Source organism: Thalia democratica, chromosome 4 (assembly GCF_965202585.1).
Source record: "Thalia democratica chromosome 4, ktThaDemo2.hap1.1, whole genome shotgun sequence".
Taxonomy (NCBI): Eukaryota; Metazoa; Chordata; class Thaliacea; order Salpida; family Salpidae; genus Thalia; species Thalia democratica.
In genome coordinates this window covers 59,467,839-59,488,014 of record NC_139168.1, presented here as the reverse complement: position 1 = coordinate 59,488,014, position 20,176 = coordinate 59,467,839, and the positions used below count along the sequence as shown (strand labels likewise).

The following is a 20,176-nucleotide window of genomic DNA, read 5'->3' as shown; positions in this document are numbered from 1 at the left end:
TTAATTGTTTGTACTAGTTTTTTTTTTGGTTATTTAAGTTCATTTTATTGATTATAAAAAATATCAACTATAATCATTAAACACCTATCCTATTTTAAAAAGTCCTACATTTAAAAAAATTCTTTTTAGAGTATTAATCATGTTTAGTTTCGCTTTTGAAAGTTAAAGTTTTTTGTGTTTTGAAATAGTTTTGTAAAAATCTAGTACTAATTTGTACAAGTAAATCATAAAAAAGTTTATACCAGCTTTTTATTTTAATTGATATAAACTGGTTATAAACATAACTAATTTTTTTAAGTTGATCTGTACGTTAGAAGTATTTTTTTAATGTTCAACTCATGAATTTCAACAGTTTGTTTGATAACTAAAAAATTACTTAAACTGTATAATACGTAATTTTCGTTTTTAATATTAATAAAAATATTTTCAACAATAGTGATGAACTATAGTTAATATAATAATAAACTAAATAACTAATTAAGAAGTAAATATAGTCTAAAACTAAACTAAAAAAAAAGTAGTAGAGTTTAAATGGTTTATTCATATCATGCGATAGTACAGTTAAGTCTAACATCAGCCTTTGACAAAATGCTTTCTTTTCATGTGACCGACATGGTATACGAGACCAGTGTAGTAGTTGAGAATTGTGGAGCACGACTTGTAACAGGTATGACGACAAGTTGAGAATTTGTACTTCCACATTCTAAACAATTTTTATGTACAGTTTTCAAAAAAACTTCCTTTGCATAGAAGTTTTGTTTGTTTTCAGTAAAAATTTAAACTTGTAAACATTAGAAATTATAAACAACGTAGTAGTTAAACATATACCTTCGTTAATTTTATTAATAAAAGGTAGTTACAAGTATATTGTAAGATATACTATTTTACAAATTAGGTGAAAGCTATAAATCACGGTTAAAAAAAAACAACTAAATGAAATGTTTTTGATAATTTTTATGAAATATTCATCTTAATTTATTTAAAATGAAAAACTCCAAACCTGAGTTGATGGATGACTGTGTGTAAAACATGTTCTACGTGATGCACTCTTTGTTGGATTGAATGGGCTTGATATCTGTTTTTTACATTTGTTTACAAAATTAGTATGATTGTAATCTTTATATTGTTTATAATTTTAGTCCTTAATGAATGAGTTATTTAAACATAATTAGGTAACTTGTCACATTTCTTCGTATGTAAAACTTTGTTTCTAGTCATTAGTAACATTATTTTTAGTTATCCAATTGGTAAACAGCATTTTAAATACTGGTTTATATGTCGTTCTAAAATATATTTTAAATAAACGTAGACGCTTTTTATTAATATCAGATGACGTACTAGTCATACTTTAATTATTGAAACTTGGTAAGTAACATTTTTTAGAGCAAAATTTCACTGCATTTAAAAGCGATTAAAACAAGACTACCTGCACTTTCTGCGGGCATTGTAAGTGTTGGTTTGGCACTGGTGGACGAGGTTGTGGTACTTGTCATGGACAACGTGGGTGACCACAATGGTCTTGGTGACAGTTTCGACGTTGTGGACGTGATGACCGTGATGTTGAACGTGGCCGTGGATCCACTTGTGCATCCAGTCGTCACGTGACATGGCCGGAGAGACTAAATAATATTTAATAATATTTAATATATATAACAAATAACAGGTATTTAAAAAGTAGATTAAAATTTACTTACCATCTCGGCTTTCATCGTACAATCGGCTTCTGTTTTAGTTATATTTTAATTACAACCAAAAAAAGAAACATAGAGAAACTATTTGATAAATTATAAATTAAAACTTGAGCTTGAGAAAAAGCTAAAACTTACGGGATAGCAGCAACCGAGACTGCAAAAACAGACAGAACAGCGAGAAGAATTTTCATAGTGTGACTCAGACGCAACGAAAATAAGTATGAACGCTTTTAATTATTTTTCAATTTAATTTTGCCCGGATGTAGGCGTTCGCATCTCCTACCCATTCAAAACAGTTGAAGCAAAATTAAATCGACACATAAATAAAATTATAAAGTTTTAAATTATATAAAAAGTGTTTATATTGTTTAAAATACAAATTTTAATATTTTAAAATAAAATCTGATAAAAAAAGGGAGACTAATTATCTTAGACCTTTAAATTTAATATACAATTATGAAAACGTTTGCTTTCAACAAAAAAAACAAATTATTGCTAATAAGATAAATTTAAAATAAAATACATTGTATAACTTAAAAGAGTGGTAAGTAGTTGTACCGTATTAATGATACTTTACTAAAATACTTTTTTATAATACAAGATATTAATGTTATTCATATTAAAATCATGTTTATAAGTAAGTAACAAAAGTAAAAGTAAGACTATTATTCCATTACTACTATTTGCATTAAATTTTAATGTTTCTGAAATTACAACTCGTAAGTATTTAGATACTTTTTTAAATAACTGTTTCTGTTTTTTAGGTAAATAAAACCCCTAAAACTTTATAGAAAAAAAAATTGGAAAAACTTGGTTAATAATAGTCAATTAAATTTCTTCAACAAAGAATATTTTTTCTTTATAAATTTCTAACTTATCTAAGACATTTTCAGATATTTATTTATTATGGTAAAATTATATAAGTTTTATTTAATTGAAAATATATCCTTATGCAAATTTAATTAAATTTAATAGTTTTACACAATGCTAACATTTTAAAATTATTTATGTTTTATCTATGGTTTTTTATTTAATAAAAATGTTAACTATTATAATAAAATTTAAATATACAACTAAGTAGATATTTTCTTAGATCAATAAGTCTTAGCAAATTTTGAATATTTAACTATATTTTTAAAAGTGAAGCTTTTTCTTTTGACAATTGAATGATCAATTTTATTATTAAATTCTTAAAAAAATATATTTTTGTGAACAAATAAAGGCTACTTCAGTAGATTTTGTAAAACATATTATCGGTTTGTTTAGTTCTTCAGGATTGTTTTAACTTATTTTTAAGCACTTAAAACTGTAAAATGCGTTTTTTTAAGTGTTTTGTATTATTTTACCTCTTTATAAGTAAATATTTGCATTTTTTTAATACCTTATACACTTTCAATGCTTCTTCTTTGAAATTTTATAATTTTCAAATGAACTAAATTAGGTTTTTTTATTTTACAAACAGAATCAAAAAGGTCATACGCTAAATTAAGTATGTATTTATTAGTACAAGCACTAATAAAAAAATTAAGTTTCTTAAAGTAGTTTATACAACATTTACAATTTGTTTAACAATGTTACTATTTTTACTTTTTAAATCTATTATGATAGATTTTTTTCCTCTATTATATAAACCGTTTTTACAACGATATTTAAAAATATATAAACATTAAGTCGACATTTTGTATGTCGAATATTTAAAAGCTTATAGATTTTTCCAACAATTCAGTTTTTCTTCAATTTTCAAAACCTAACAAAATAGAAAACTTATGGAAAATAATATGTACTGTATACACCATAATTAAATTTCATTTATATACACTAATAGCTTTATGATTAACTTTTATTAAAAAAAAGGAGACTTCAACTCTTTTAGAACTACGAAAAAACACTTTTTGAAAATAAGATAAGAAAGTGTTTACACGTTTTTTAATATTTTTAGATTTCTCAATTTATCTTGGCACAGTAAATTAATTGCAATATCCAAGTATTTTTTTGGAAATTTTGAACTATGTTAGTTTGTACCAAACATGTAAATACTGTATAAATGTACAAAGACAAAAAATAAAAAGTATACAAAGATGAAAGTATCTATTATGCTTCTGAATCATGAAACTTGAAAAATTTTTGTATATTACTTTATTAATCCACTTCTAAAAAAATCACATAGAATTATTATTACTCATTGGTCATATTAAAAAAAATTAGGATCTAAAATTAATACGCATTAAACAAACATAATTATAAAAAACTTTTAAATGAACTAAAGTTAGTTTAATATTTTTATGGGGTAATCTTAGAATTAAAGATTAACAGGGGCTAATAAGTAGTAGAAGGGTGAAAAAGTAAATACAAAGTTAAAGGGACGATATATAACAAAGGGGTCGATTATTTTCAAAACTTCTGCCAAATGGGCGATTATGAAAATGAGTTTTGGAAACACTGGTCTAGAACAGATACTATTTTATCTGAAAAAACAGTTTTATACCTTATTAGTAATTTGATTATAAAAAATAATAACAATATAGCTTTAAATATAGGATAAAACAACTGTATATATTTTTAATAGTTGGTAAGAAATGATTAGATTTTACACATTTCTTTTACCTTGCTTTTAATTTTTTTGTTGATTAGGACATAATCTTCAACTAATTTAAGAAACATAAAAACTGAATACAATTATTATACCTGAACTTACTGTGATCAAATTTTTATTAAAAAAGTGTCCATCTAAATTCTAAACAAACCTTCAGTCTGTTATTTAACAACGAAATTTTTCATAGTACTATCTATAATTTTAAGTACTATTAGTAAAGTATTATTAAGCTATCACAAGTACACTTTAACTTTTAGTTTTGTAAAAAAATAAAACTTGTAAAAGTTAGTTGAAGTATATGTGCAGTTTTACCTTATAAATAAATAAAAATTGTTTCAAAATGATTTTTTTTAAAGAAATTCTTTTCTTAACTGTTACGTCTAACTAATTATTCAAATGTTTCTAAAGTTTTTGTTTTGTTTTTTATAAAAATTTAAATAAGTTGTTTAAACTGTTTTATATATAACGTTATTTTTTCAATAATTTATAAACTGTAAGCAGACCGGGTGTATTATATAAATTCACAACAAAAGCAATTGAAGTCATTAGTTAGGAGAAACCGGCTACAGCTGTTTTCATACTTGCAGACTGACTGTTAATTGAAGAGCAAACCAGCAGAATGATTTAAGGGTAAACGTTATTAAGCAAAAAATTATAGGAAAAAAAAATTATTTTCTGTAGTTAGGAAGATTTTTTGAGAAAAAAAATTAACTTATAAAACAACATTTTAGATAAAACTAAAGTTTTTCAAGTAGTTCTGAGAAAATAGCTAAGTTATCCTAAGTTTTAACATGTAGTAAGTGTAAGAGTAAGAGAAAAATAATATTTGATAATAACTAAATATTTTTTTTTATAGTTTTTTCAATGTTAGTAGATCTTTTAATATAAATAGAAAAAACTATGGATGAAATTTCAAAAGAGGTTCGTTTTTTAGTTTGTTTAACTTTAGTCTATTAAAAAATACTTTATTTACTCTATATTAAAGTTTAAAAATATATTATATTTAAAATTAGTAAGCTCAAAAACATTATAAAATTTAAAGATTATTGTGTGAGTTTAAGCAACTTTTGTTTTGTTTAATGTAAATAATAATAAGATTGTACCTCGAATAGCTACATTTCAATAAAAAGGGTGAAGTTACGAGTTTAATAAGTGTAAACTTTTAAATTGAGCATTATATACTTATATAATATAAATAAACAATCGTACCTACTATGTTTTAATAGTCAACAAACTGTATAGTGGTCCTTTTAAAACCTTTTTCATTAGCTATAGAAGTTATACTAAAATTTCTATGTAAAAACGCTCTTACTGTACGGCTAACCTTTTAAAGTACTTTTTTGTACAACTAATTTGAACATATAAGTTCTTTCATTAAACCTACTTTTTATCACTTAAAATTGTTTAGTTAGTATCAAATAGAGATAGAAATATTTTTACTAGAGTTTGTTTTTTAGTTTAAATTAATTAAAAAGTTTAAGACGTAAGTTAACTCGAAAAAAAGTACTGTAGAATATTATTCGCATCAAAAGTTTTGATAGTAGATGTGGTGTTTTGATGCATAATACACAAAATTAACAAAATTTTCAGCTACTTTAAAATATATGATCAAAACACTATTTATTAGTCTTTTTATTTTTCAGTTGCTTTCAGATTTTTACAAACAGTTTATATTATTTGAACTTTTGTACAAAGTATTGCTGCTTTTTTTTAAATTTTGGTATAAAGTTAATTGAATGTCTTATGATTTCTAATAAAATGCTATAACAACGATATATGTAGATTGGCTGAGCTTTTACAATCTTGACAATCGAAATTAGTTTTAATATATCTTAGCAAAAATAAATTACAAACGTTTTGACAAAAAAAAATATCACCAATACGATCATCAGACCACAAGCCTCCGGTAGACTGAGACCCGGGTTTTGTCCTTATTATAATTCCGTCAGTCAGCTGCAACCAAAAACCTTGCAGTCGGTTTATACTTTTTGATTGCAGCTTACTGACGTATTTAAATAAAAGAACAAAACCCCGGTCTCAGTCTACCGAAGAATTGTGATCTGATGATCGAATTCGTATGACCTTTATGTTAAGCTTGTCTCACGGCGTACGAAATTCCAGGCTAAGGCTATGCAGGCATTCGCCGATGGTTTCTTTTATAAATGTATTGAGGCATAGTCGTAAAACTTAGTACAAAGAAAATTTTGGTGTGCTAAGAACTATTTTTTTCAAAGTTACTGAAGTCAGTTTATGGTTTTATTATTAAAACCAATTTTTAAATTTAGAAGTTTTGTTAAAAAACAAACGTTTAGTTTTCGATATGTTGCTCAAAATTACAACTAGTAATATACAACTTAGTTGAAATTTTTTACAAAGATATTTAAGGTAAAGCGTACAAAATGTAGCTTTTTTTAGTTGGTTAGCCTGATTAGCTAAACTTGTAAAATAACGATTTGCAAACCCTTTGTTAAACAGATGTGTAAGTACTTATATTGAATACCATGTTACCAATAATCAAGTTATTTTACAACTTACAAAAATACACTAATTGTTATTTTAGAAAATTTCAAAAGAACCATCAATAGTTAACTTTAGACATGATTCAATAAGCAACATAGAAGTCAGCAAAGAAAACACTTCAGTATTTCTTACTGAAACACAAGATGAAGTTAATAAAGTTTGTTTATATAAAAATACAAAAAATTGCTATTTGCTGGTTTAAGTTGAATAAAACTTTTGTTTTTAGCATACAAAATTATTTTATAGAACTTTACAATATACTATTTCTTTAGATATTTAATAGATGTTATTTTTGTTCATCATTACCAATTTTTGTTTTAAAAAAAGGTCCAACCGGTTACTGTTTCTAAAAAAAAGAAGAAAAATAAAAAAAAGAGCATGAAAGGTAAAAACGAAAGACAAAGAGAAAAAATAAGCAAGTTGCAAGAAGAACTAGATACGTTAAAAAAAGAAAACGATCAGTTCAAAGAAGAAAGTTTGAAGTTTAAAAGTTTACTAAAAACAGAAAAAGAGGACAAAACTGATTTAAACGTTTGTTTAATAACACTGTAACAATGCTTTACAAAATAATATTGTCAGTTTAAAAAAATCACACTAATCAGCTCATAAACATAATTTTTAAATTTCTATTATTTATAAGTCTATCAAACTTAAAAATTGAATAATAAAAAACAGCCTATTTTTGTTAATCTTATTACTTATTTTCATTATTTAGCTTGTTATAAATAAAAGTTCAATGCAATTACAATAACAAAATAAAATAAAAAAAAAGATCAAATGTCAAGTCTAAATATATTTTTCAAACTTTCTACTTATAACTAAAAATAAAAATTTGTTACTCTAGACTCTAGAGCAGGGTTTCCCAAAGTGGGCCAAGACAGATACTCAGGGGGCCACGAGCAGCAAAGGGGTAAGAGGGGGGAATGAGCAGTAAATGAGCCACAGGGGGGCCATGAGGTCATAATTTGAAACTTACACTAGATATTCTTGAGTAGTAGATGAAGAGCAAGAAGAAAAAAAAAGGTCTTAGGTTTTTTTTATGGTAGTTTATGAGTAAACTTGTTGAAGGGGGCCATGGCTTTTTTATTTTCTTTAAAGGGGCCATTTGCAAAAAAGTTTGGGAAACCCTAGTCTAGAGTGAGTCTATTTCAAATAAAGAATTTACTTTCGATTACTACAGTAGATTAATATTATAACTACTCTTTCTACTAAAAAACTAAGTTTTTTTGTTAGCAATATTTTAATTGTTGTTATAAAATGCCTTTTGTTTTAAACCGTTTTAATATATAAAAAAAAATATTTATTCATCACAAATTAATTGCATATAAACACAGCAAGCTTCGAAAAATTATCAAGAAAAACTTAAAAGTGAAATAGAAAAAAACAAGAAAAAGTTCGATGAACTAAAAAGTCAACAGGTAGAACTGGTTCGTCAAGTCGAAAAGGAAACAAATGAAAAAAAGCAGTTGTACGAAAAACTGAACAACTTCGAAAGAGAATATGCAGAAGTAGCTAATTAATTAAGTAATGTGTATTAATTACGATTTAACAACTGCTGCAACTTGCATAGTTGTAAGTAATTAAAAAAACAATGATCACTTCTTGACCTTTCGGCCATCGATAGAATAGAGTCTTATTGAGTATTTTCAAACGAAATTTCATTAGAAAACAGATTAAAGATTTTTTAAGATAAAGCATTTTCATTATATCACATTATTTTTCAGAGTCCAAACTTTTTGGATATACACTAGAATTTTTTTTTTAACCTACTAATTTATTAAGGTTAAAGAAGAGTGTCAACGGCTAAAAACATGCGCTGAAGATTTTCAGAAGGAGCTGGAAAAGTGCAACAATGAAAAAGAAAAGAAGATTGCAGAAAACAAAAGTACTACAAACGACATTTCAGTCAAAAGTGATACTAAGGAAAATTTAACAAAGTCAACTAAAGAAGATTTTGGACAAGACGAACTTAAGTCAAAGTTTCAAAAGATTGCCAGTAATTTAAAGGTACTTATAGCACAATAAACAATAATTCTTTTTCATTCATTTACTTTATACTGAGGGTAAAATATTCGTGAAAACAAAAACTGAGAAGTACAGTTTTTGAATGAGATAAACTTAACTGGTTCTATATTTTACATAACTCACATATTTAGTTTATCTTAGCACTAAAATTAAAAGTTCTAAAAGTCCAAAGTTTGTAAAAGTATTTAACTAGCAGACATTAAAGTACTCGTATCTTTTATTGCTTATACAACTCTTAATAAATTACGATAGTTTAAATTAATTTTCAGTTTTAGACACTTGTTTCAATTTTTATAGAACAGTTACATGACAGTTCGAATTCAGACAACTCAAATTCTTGTAAAAATTCAGTGGTTTTGTCTCAAAAAATAGTGTAAATATGAAAAAAAATAGAAAATGCGCATGTGGGCCTGACTAATAAGATTATGATGGTAAAAAAATATTTGAAAATATATTTATAAAAAAAAAATCACAACTACTAAAACTAGCCTTTTTTGGTAAATTTAAAAAATTATATTTTCCATGTCTCAAAAATGTTTTAAATTAAAAGAATAAACATAAAACATTTAGACCTAATTGTTAAGGTTACAAAATAAAAATAAAAAGGGAAAACTTATTTATTTAAAAAGATATAATAGTATAGAAAATACCGAACTCAGAGTTATAAGAACTTGAACTGTCAGAAATTCAAATATCAAAGTTTGAATTGTAGTGCATCTTTAAAACACATATGAAACATTTTAAATGGGAATCTGTGTAAAAAATACAATTTATGCTACTTTAAAAATTACTAACCGAACAAACTTTTAATTGTATTTTTTTAAAGACCATTTACTTGTTAAATTTTTTTTCTTTTATTGTTTTATGAATATACTGATGACTTAAATAGAATCTTAAAAATCTAACTAAAACCACTTAAAATGAATACATTCATATATTCTAAAAGTATGTTTAGGTTTTATGCATGTAGTTAATTAATTTAGAACTATATTTTAATTCTACCTCATACTTAATGATAAGAATAAGGTAAAGACAGTTAATCGTTACTTAAAGATGTCGGAAAAGCAGCGTGATGAATTAAAAGCTGAAAATGAAAAACTTCGAGGCGATCTTGAAGAAGCCAATAATTTGAAATCTATTTGCGACAATGAAATGGAAAGCATGAAATGCACAATAGTAAAACTTGAGCAAGATGTAAAACAATTTGAAAGTGACAAACAAAATATTACACAAAGCATGGACATTGGGGATTGCAATGAAAAAATTGACGAGCTGCTGTCTAACTTAAAGGTACAAAAATATTTGTACTTGTATAATATTTTCTTAATTTAGTTTTTTGTATTAAACATTGTTTAATATAGAAAGTTTTCAGAAAACTCCTTCTTTAAAACAACGAAGACTTTTTTTTCTATTCAGGTAATTGAAACAGAAAAAATAAATTTGAATGAAGAAAACAGCAGACTTATAAACCAAATGAATGAAGAACAATCAGTAAAAGAAGTCTTGTTGGACCAACTTGATACTATAAAAGTAGAATTTCTTAAGGTAAAGCAAATTGTTCGGTTAATTTTAATTTTTTTAAATTGTTTCAAACCATCTTCGAGTTATAAAGAAAGTATTTTGTTAACAATAACGGTTTAGATTCACCAACATCTTAAATATAACTGTGAGACATTTTCTTAAAGTTAATGAAGATCTGCCTTAAAGATCAACTTAAAATTGAAGTACACATGAAATAACTTATTTGTCTGACTTTTATAAAACTTTTATTGTTGTAAAGGATAGTTTTAAAGTAAAAAAAGAATTTAAAAAAGCTTTTAGTAAAAAACACAAAAATATTCAAGTACAGTTATAAATAATTGTATACTGTTAAGTAACAAAAATAGAACTATTTTTTTAGAAACTATAATAGTTAAAATCTCATCAAAATAACAACAGAATAAAGATGTTTTTTTCAGGCCCAAGAAAGTTTTGACAACTCAAAATCCGAATGCCAGCTTTTGAAGGACCGATTAAACGAAGTAACAGAAAAACTAAAGCTAGCTGAAAGCTCGAGCATGCAAATGGTAAATTTAAGTCAAAAATTTTAATATATATTTTGAATAATTTAATGTTTAAATTTGTTTACTAATAAGTTTTTATAAAAACATGTTATGTTTTAAATTTTATACGTTTTTTTTCTAATACTGCTAGTAAAACTAACTGTAGAAGTTAAAACTAAAAATGATATATAAAAATTTGTAGAGCACAGAACAGCTAGAGTCAAACAAACGCGAGCTTTTGCAACTTCGTCAGCAAATTACTATGGCAACGATGGACAAGCAACAGATGACGTCACAACTACAATCGTCTAACAAAAAGCTCATGCATCTTCAAGATGAAAACAAAAAGTTAAAAGTGTCAGTTAAAAATAATGACTTTTTTCTGTTATTGTAACCCTAAAGGCCTGTCTTAAAGGATTATTACTTTTATATATAAAGAGCTAAGTTACTTTTAATAGAATTATATACAAGAGTTACAGAATTACAGTAGTTCAATCTTTTTTTTTAGACTAATAGCAGCAATGAGAAACTACAATTTATAAACAATATATACAAAATTAGTGCAAAAACAGCTTAATCCACAACTACTTAATAAAATAAAAATATTAACCGTCAACACACAAAAATTAACGAAAACTAAAATACAGTTTAAAAACAAAGAGCAAAGTTGTTACATTATTTCTAAAACTTATACTTTTTCAAAATGTTTTTAACACAGTTTTTATTATATTCAGCTAAACAATAAAAGATAATGTTTTATCAATAAAATGAAAAAAAAAAAAAATTGAATAAAGTTTACTAAAGTTTATTCTGACTTTAGTGACCGAAGTATTATAATGTTCATATCTGAGTATTTTTCTATTAAAAAATAATCATTATCTTAACTTAAAACTAAAATATTTTATAAAAAAAATTGTTCTTGTGTTATCATCTTAATTAGGAGGGCAATCAGAATAATGCTTTAATATATTAATAAAAATAACTCTTATTTTTTCGTGCTCAAGTTTTTCTCTTTTACTATAAATTTAATTTGGAAAAGTTTATAAAATTAGTCAATGTTTTTTAGTAAAGAAAAATCATTTTCAAACTCTAACCTTAGCAAGGATAAAAGTTTTTGGGTATAGCGAGTGTGTTAAATCATGTGTAGTTATACCTGCTTCATTAATATCTAACTTTTAGTTAACCAAAAGTAAATATAGATATAAAATTAACTAAATAAAAAATTATAAAACAAATTGAAAAAATTTTTGGTCACACACCATTTTAAGACACTCAAAACGATTAAATAGATTTAAAAAAAAAATTTTTATGATATATTTGTAACGTTTTATTTTCTAAAATTTGTCTTAGAAGTATTTTTTTTAGTTAAGTCTTGTTTAATGTTGACCAGAAGTAGTGTATCTTATTTATTTACAAACTATAATACTTATAAAAAGCGTATAGAACCTATCAAAGTCTTATTATAAACAGTTTGTCGGACGAACTAAATAAGAAGCACGAAAAACTCAAGCAGAAATCTAAAACAGATACAGATGAAAAATTAGCATGTGAAAAACAGCTTAAAAACCTACAGAATGAATTAAAAGTAGGTTTTACTGATTCTTGAAATGAATTAAAACCATTTTTGTAACGACTAAAATGAAATTATAGATTATTATAACTTGATATTTAATTGATAGGAACTTAAGTCTAACAAGCTAGTTGAAGATAAAATGAGAGTTGAAGTTGAAAAAGTTCAAACTCAATCCATTGTAGAGAAAGACGAGCAACATAAACAGGAGAAAAAGAAATTCGAAGCCACAATTAGACAAATGGGTTTTGAAATCAATGATCTTAAGGTTTGAAAATCTATCATATTTAAAAAAGAAAGAAAATAGTTAACCATTTTTATATTTTCAAATTTTTTCATTTTAAAGTTATTCATTTTACAGTCAAACACGAGTATTTAGAACAATATTGACACTTACAATGTTTACAACCTATATTGATCGAAAAACATTAGTTTTTTTGGAAACCTAATTACAGTTTAGTATTTCAAACAACTCGAAATTGCTAACAGCTTTCAGCTATAAAACTTAAACAGTAAATATTTTGTTATATATTTAAGCAACTAACCTTTTATGAACAAAGTCATAAATAATAAACAATAAACTTCACCGCACGATTAACAATAACAGCACCCGAGACACTCGACTTTGTTGATAATGGCCGAAATAAATACTGGCTAAAAAGTAAAAATATAAAAAATAACTAATGATATCTAATAACTGGTTTCTTAAGTTTTAGTAGCATAATTTATGTTTTACACTTGTACGCTAAAAGTATAAGTTGATCAAAAGACTATACACATATTAGTATATATTAAAAATTTTAATTTCTCACTTCTAAAGCAGATCTACAGTTTATTATGTAATCATGAAATAAACTAGTAACAAGCTTTTGAAGCTTATTAACTTAAAACTTACAGTGGAAACTATAGTAAGCATACATATAATTACAATTTGTGTATTTAAAGAACTTTCAAAAAAATTGTCCTATATTTTAAAGAGGTTTCATTCGGATTTAAGGAATGAAAACGACCATTTAAACTCAGAAATGGACAAAAACACAAACGAAAAACAAACACTACAAGAAGATATAAAAAAATGGAGATTGAATAGCGAAAAAATGAAAAGTGAAATTGAAGACCTAAAAGAAAGACTTAAAAAGGTTTCTTAAATATATTGATATTGAATAATAATTTAGTTTTTTGGGGTAAAATAGAAACAAAATGGCTAGATATGATTTTTATTAGATCTTAGGTTTAATTTTATAGCTTTTTATTTTAGTTAAACTGTTAAAATAGGTTATCTAACATTAGAAATAATTAAAGTTTTCTGAAAAATTTATTTCAAAAACCTCCTATTAGTTAATACATGATTTAAAATTTCTACAAATTTTGTAAAAACAAGTAAAGAGATCTCAGTTAAGACATATTTTTAGATAAAGTTGATTCTTAAAATAAAATAACAGTATCATTATAGAAACTAGAAAAAAGTTATTAAAAATCATATTTTTAATGAAATAACTGACAACTATAAAAAAAATACATTTGCTGTATTTTAGTCAAAAATTAAAAAAATATTTATTTCAAAAAACTAGTAGAGTTTATTCAAAACCTTAGTTTTTCAACATAAAGCATTTTTTTAAACTTTTTAATTTTTTGATTAAAAAAAGGAGCCAGAAAAGTCAGAAATGTTTAACTACAACCAACAACTAAAAAATGAAGTAGAATCTCTAAAACGAGCTAATAGTTTGATGCGAGATAACTCAACTACCGATAAGACAAATTACCAAGAAAAAATCTCAAAACTGCAGGCTGAAATTCAACAACTAAAAGTTAGTTTAAGTGTATGTTTAATTTGTAAAAAAGAACATAACACAGACAAAAAAATATTAAGTAGATTGGAAAATTGTAAAAAAAATGTATTTGAGCTTATAAATAAAGTGCACTTTAAATAAATCAAGTAAAAAAATGCTATTGTTGGGCTGATTCATGTAAATGTAACAACATGTTTTTTATATAAAAAAAATCATCTTTCAGATATAAAATATTAGTCATAGTTTGAACGTTTCAGTCCTTTATTTCCATTCATTTAAAATTGTTAACCAAAAAAAAAAAAACGTTTAACTGCAGGCTTTAAGCTTTTTTTTTTTTCTTGATCTATAAAGAACTATCATAGGTTTAAGTAATACCCTAAAAAATTTAAAACTTTCAACTTTGAATGAAGTTTCAAATAACTACTGAGATTTGAGAATAGACAATACTGCTTTCAAATAGTCTCTAAACTTACCTTTTCTAATTACGTTACAGTCTAAAACAAGTTACATATAAAACAGTTTATATATAGTAACAAAGAAGACTAATTAAACTAGAAGTTGTACATAGAGTTTAAATTTCCTTAAAATCACTCATTAAAAATAGTTTACTAAATAGTATTGTTTACAATACATACAATAACTATCATACTACCTTAAGTCGTATAATTGTTTTATGATTTAAAACAAATAGTTTAGTTTGAAGTGATGTGAATCATGCATGAAAGCTTTGAGTGTAAAAGAGTTTTTTTTTGCTCTTTAAAAAAAAAACGATGTTAAACCTTAATTTTAGTAAAATTTCAGTTAAACCTTAAGTAACTTCTTAAATTGTATAACTTTTTTTGTTTAAGATTTTCTAAATTTAAAGTATTATAATACCTTTTAAACTCTTTTCAAGCATGATTTACTTTATTCTTTTTTCATCATTAAAAAATAGTTAAGCTTACAAAGTTTAGCAAGAGTATTGTTTCTAGATTTTAACAACAATCTAACATTTTAAAACTGTTTTTAAGCTTTTACTTTTAAACATAAGCTAAAAAATGTTTAGGCAAAATCATCAATGTGAATTTTTATCATCGCATAGGAACTTGTTTGGTTTGAATCTAGGAAAGCAAAAAGACTAGTTCGCTGGGCAAATGCAAGAAAATCCAAGTGCGAAAAACTCTTATTTGTTTGCATTGTCGGCGCTGTTTTTGCATACTTCCTATGAAGTTCCTAACAAATTAACTTGTTCTAAAAATTGTTCTAAAAATTCAATTAAGATGAATTTTTTGCTCCGCAGACTTAGAAATCTAATTTACTCGCCCTCTAAACTTTAAAGGCGAGCACTCAAATTTTCAGACTACAAAATTACTTTTTCAGAGTGTTCCAATAAAAACTGATGGTTTATGTTTTAATCTCATACGACTCCTAACAACCAAAACAGTAATTTTTTTCTAAGTATTAAAAAAAATTTTTTTTTAGAATGATAAAATAATAACTACTTGAAAAGTTTAAACACAATTTTTTTTTATCGTTAAGATGTGTTTTTAATAGTGAGTTAAAGTTGCATTTTAAATCCGTTTATATTAAAATTATTGTGTTTTGTTTTACTTTGTACTCAATAAATGCATGGTTCATCTTGAGTTTTACATCTGTTTTTATATAGTTTTTATTAACTAAGAAATAACAAATGACTGGATTACAATTACTATAAATTAAGTATAAAAAATAGAATTTTTATTCAATCTATAGATTTAGTTTCAAAAACTTTTTAATGGTCTAAATTTAAAACAATACGTTCAATTTAAACTTTTCACAAGTGTTTTATTTTAAAAACTAATGCTTGAAAGTTAAAGTTTTTTTCAAAGAAAGCTGTTATTTATAAACTTATTGATTTAATAAAAATGTACTTTTATTATACTTGTAGAAGACTTAAACATTATAATTTTATTTTAATTAAAATTAAGTAGTTACTTGTTAAAAGTGAAATAAAATTTACATAGTTTTATATTAATTTGTTTCAAATTGTTTTTCATAACTAAAATAAAAACCGTTATAAGTTATTGAGTTTCATAAAAAAAGAGCTATTAGTTTTTCTACATTTCTAAAAGTCTACTTTAAAGTTCTTTAACTTGTTTAGAGTGCCTTTGGCACTTAGTTCAGTTTAAATAAAAACTAGAAAAGTTTGCCATACAGAAAAAAAAAGTAAAGCTGGGTTTCACTTATACTTAAGTTTCGGAAAGGGATTGACGTCCATGTTAACTAAATAAATCTCATTATATTGCTTACTTCGGATTGTAAACTAAAACATTGTTATTCAATCGGTAAATTAGTTTATAGTTATTTTTATAACTTATATTATAATTTTAAGTTCATAATAAAAATAAATATACATCTTCTATTGAAAGCACATAAGCTTTAAATATAAAAATTTTAGTTTAGTAAACAAGACTAAGTTCTTTTTAAAAATAGTAAACTTACTAAAGTTAAGATAAGAGAAAAAAACTTTAAAAAATGTTTCATGCTTTAGGTTTTTCAACCTTATATATGGTATTTGTCTGGTTCCCCATTAGCCCATGGGATTACTTTATTTTTTTTAATGGTCTTATTTGTTCTAAGATAAATAAAGCTTTTGTTCAATATGACATGCAGATTTTTTACTTAATTTTTAGTTAAACTGGTATTGATTTGGTTTTAATTCCGTCCAAACTCGCTTTTTCAATTTTCATTTTTAGTTTCTCGATAAGTTTTGACAATTTTGTTTCAGTAAAGATATTGTGTTCAGGCTTGCTATTTATCATTGTTTTAAGTGTTGCTGAAGATTTTTTTTCTGTTTGAACTAATTTCAATCAAAGATTGGTTGATTGTTTGTTCCTACAAGTATCATAAACAAAACTATTGTTTTCAAATGTTCATTGTTTTTTAGATGTCATTTATGAGTAAATTAGAAATGCAATGTAGTGTTTTTTACTAACAAATACGACATTGCGTGGAGTTTTTAGTGGTAATAAAACATTTTAAACATTGTAAAAAAATTGCTTTTTGTGTAAAACTTTTTTCAAAATAACTTATTATGCAAAATAAAAAAACAATAGTTTAAACTTACATTTTTGTAAATAAATATACAATTATTTTTTGCAATCAATTAATACTGTTTTGAAAACAGTTGACCAAGGGTAAGTACAATTGTTCATTTTAACTTGAAGTTGTTAAAAAACGATAAGAACTACTTATAAAAGAACTTCTTTCTAGTTTAAGTTTACAATAGCAGTACCTTTTTAAAATAAATTGACCGTTTCAAATGTACAAAGTTTAGTGGAATTGATTCACTAAAGATATTTAAATTAGATAAACGATATTTAATTTCTTATTAGCTTGTTGATCAAATTTTTTCATAAAAACAGTTAAAAAGACAAAAATACAAAAAAATCTAATTTTTAATCAAAACTTTTTTCACAGAATTTTAAAATTTTCATTTGTACAACACTTTAATTAGGCTTATTAAATTTAGTCTTTTTTGTTAAATGTAACACAATATTAAATAACTTTTTTAAACATGAATAACAATGTTTAGGTAACGAATGTTTCTTTAAAACACTGAAATAATACATGTTGTACAGTTTAATTAGATTAATTACCTGTATGCATTATGCGTCATTATAGCGTCATAAGCTTCACTATTTGTTGTTGTAAATGCTAGTTAATATCCTTAATGATCTCTATACACTAAATAAAGTTATCTTATATTTTTACAAGTAATTTTTTTTCTATTTACCATTATGTGTATAATACTATACTTTTTAGCTTACTATATAACAAAACTAAATTTTGTCTATCTTAATGTCTTACTTATAAGTTATAAATAGAATTCTAACTTAATCACAGTTTTGAAAGATGTTTATGTAAAAAAGTTAAACTTTTTTTTTCACTAACTAAAAATTCAGATAAAATTTAGAGTTTGTCAACAAAATAAAAATAAAAAACACTTTGATTTAAAAGCTTAATTTATATTTTTAGAACTCAATAGCACCTTTTGCTCCACTCCAATTTCGCTCCGTTAGTTATTTTAAATTTATGTTGTACAAAGATTGTTATAACTAATATAATATGTCAACAGACAGCATCAACAAGTAAAAAGCAAAGAAAGTCATCTCACAGTTGCTTTGGTGAGTTAGAAGTAGGTTAAAAAAATACTTTCTAAGTGCTACGAAAATAGTATAGCGTAGGTTCAACAAACTTATTTTTATTTTAATAAACTTCAAAACTTTTCAAAACTAAAATACTATTCTTTTATCTAAAAAATATATACCAATTATTATAGTAAGTTGTGGGTTTCGAAACTATGTTTTGTAACTATGCTCGAAGTTTTGTTGTAAAGATATCTAACTTTCAATATCAGTTTATTGACTTCATTTTTTTAAATTTCAAACATTTTATCAAAAAAAAATCTATTAGTTTTATACTTCTGCTAACTTCGACTGATTTTTAAATAATTAGTAAATTACTTTAAATAATTTTGATTGCTGTTTCAACAAAATCGGTGTTATTACTTTCATGTTGATCACTTTTATATATAAACAGGATTCAGATGAAGCAAGGAACGATAGCAAAAGTGATAGTACAAAAAAAACTAAAAACAATGTAAAAATTGTTTTTCTATAATCATAGTTATAATGAAAAAAAATAACACTAAGGGAACAATGTATACCTCTCTTTATCTATTTTCTATTTACTTAGCTGTTTTTTAAGTACTTTTTTTCTAAACTTTGAATAGTAGTGTCTTATTAAACTAATGTCATAAGTGATATAACTATATTACGAACCAAAGAAAGCACTTTAAAATAAACAAGTAATTAATAAACTTAATTGCTTACAACTGTGTGAAAGATTAAGTTCTTTCTCTTAATTTGTAAGACGATAATTAAATTACCATTGTGTTTATTTTTAAATAAAAAAGGTTTAATTGCTAAGTTAAAAAATTCTAAATAAACTTTAATTTAAAAAAATATACTTAAATAAACACTCTGAAAGTAACGCTTGTTTTTTTGTTTAATTTTGCTGTTTTTAGCTTTATGTGTGCTATTTTTTGTTCTAATAGTCAATAATTTTATAACAAATTATACGTATCCTTCTAACAACTTTTACAAAAAATGTGTTTAATACAATTTTAATCTTAAACTTCTTTCTAATATTTAGGTTTACATTGTCTAAAAAATATTTTTTTACAAAAGAACCTAGATATCAAAACTACATAAATAAAAACTCTAAACATTAATAATTTAGTAAAAAGTTTCATAGAAATTATAAACTTATTTCTACAATCAGAAAAGAATAATGTTAGATCATAAAAAAACTGTTTACACTTAAAGTACTTTAAACAAGATAAACATTTGTTTTAGTATACTTAACTAAAACTTGAATAGTATCAAGTAGCTAGCTAACTATTGAATTAAAAAAAACATTTGTAAAACACTAAGACTGATACTTAAAAAGTAGAAGTTTAATAAAAACAACATTTAAAACAATAGTAGTTATATTGAATTTTATAAGTGTAAGCTTAAATTTAATAAAGAACTTTATTGATTGAGATTTCTTATTTTTTTAATGTATATCTGAATTAAAATAATGAAAGTTCTTAATTTGAAAATCAACCTAACGAAGCTAAAAAATATAAATCATATAAATTGTTCATTGAACGATTAAAAAAAAAATTTTAGTTATCGAGTCCTATAGCAAATTTTTAAATACTAAATATAAAGTAAAAGAGTATCCATCTATTTAAAACTAAGAATATCAAACTTTAAACAAATCATTAACATATATTTATATTGTACGTTTTTTTTGTACTTAAACTCATTTTTATTTTACTTTGCCTTATTTTTATTATTAATCTTATTTTCAATTTAAGTTAAATTAGTAAACTATAAGTAACAAGTAATTAATCATACTTTATATTAAAGCATTCT

At 24.2% G+C, this 20,176-nt stretch overlaps 2 protein-coding genes across 7 annotated transcripts; one reads left to right on the top strand and one right to left on the bottom strand.

Annotated features, from left to right (window-relative positions):
- Positions 1-532: 532 nt before the first annotated feature.
- Positions 533-1,895, bottom strand: LOC145835007 (uncharacterized). The gene is made up of 5 exons (XM_082942537.1): positions 1,827-1,895; positions 1,695-1,723; positions 1,427-1,619; positions 1,001-1,075; positions 533-703 (listed from the first exon to the last, which is right to left on the bottom strand). The coding sequence occupies exons 1-5, from the start codon at positions 1,880-1,882 to the stop codon at positions 574-576; spliced, it is 483 nt and encodes a 160-aa protein (XP_082798663.1). The 5' UTR covers positions 1,883-1,895; the 3' UTR covers positions 533-573.
- Positions 1,896-5,138: 3,243 nt separating this feature from the next.
- On the top strand, positions 5,139-19,226 carry LOC145834029 (uncharacterized). 6 transcript variants are annotated; one of them, XM_082941339.1, is made up of 16 exons: positions 5,139-5,205; positions 6,845-6,961; positions 7,132-7,335; positions 8,139-8,312; positions 8,587-8,811; positions 9,883-10,119; positions 10,246-10,374; positions 10,788-10,895; positions 11,074-11,228; positions 12,342-12,456; positions 12,551-12,709; positions 13,419-13,580; positions 14,088-14,249; positions 18,228-18,266; positions 18,332-18,376; positions 18,792-19,226. In XM_082941339.1, the coding sequence occupies exons 1-16, from the start codon at positions 5,185-5,187 to the stop codon at positions 18,870-18,872; spliced, it is 2,133 nt and encodes a 710-aa protein (XP_082797465.1). In that variant the 5' UTR covers positions 5,139-5,184; the 3' UTR covers positions 18,873-19,226. The 6 variants fall into 6 exon arrangements, with proteins under 6 accessions (XP_082797465.1, XP_082797468.1, XP_082797466.1 ...); XM_082941342.1 differs by having other exon boundaries at positions 18,328-18,376; XM_082941340.1 differs by having other exon boundaries at positions 6,845-6,952; positions 18,792-19,225.
- Positions 19,227-20,176: the final 950 nt, after the last annotated feature.

What these genes read in the sequence shown, in the direction of transcription:
- LOC145835007 (XM_082942537.1), bottom strand. Translation starts at nt 1,882, where the DNA reads ATGAAAATTCTTCTCGCTGTTCTGTCTGTTTTTGCAGTCTCGGTTGCT. An exon ending in GTCTCGGTTGCTGCTATCCC is followed by an intron (nt 1,724 to 1,826) that starts GTAAGTTTTAGC and finishes TAACTAAAACAG; the next exon opens with AAGCCGATTGTACGATGAAA. An exon ending in AATGCCCGCAGAAAGTGCAG is followed by an intron (nt 1,076 to 1,426) that starts GTAGTCTTGTTT and finishes TGTAAAAAACAG; the next exon opens with ATATCAAGCCCATTCAATCC.
- LOC145834029 (XM_082941339.1), top strand. Translation starts at nt 5,185, where the DNA reads ATGGATGAAATTTCAAAAGAG. An exon ending in TCGAAAGAGAATATGCAGAA is followed by an intron (nt 8,313 to 8,586) that starts GTAGCTAATTAA and finishes TAATTTATTAAG; the next exon opens with GTTAAAGAAGAGTGTCAACG. An exon ending in TAAAAGTAGAATTTCTTAAG is followed by an intron (nt 10,375 to 10,787) that starts GTAAAGCAAATT and finishes TGTTTTTTTCAG; the next exon opens with GCCCAAGAAAGTTTTGACAA.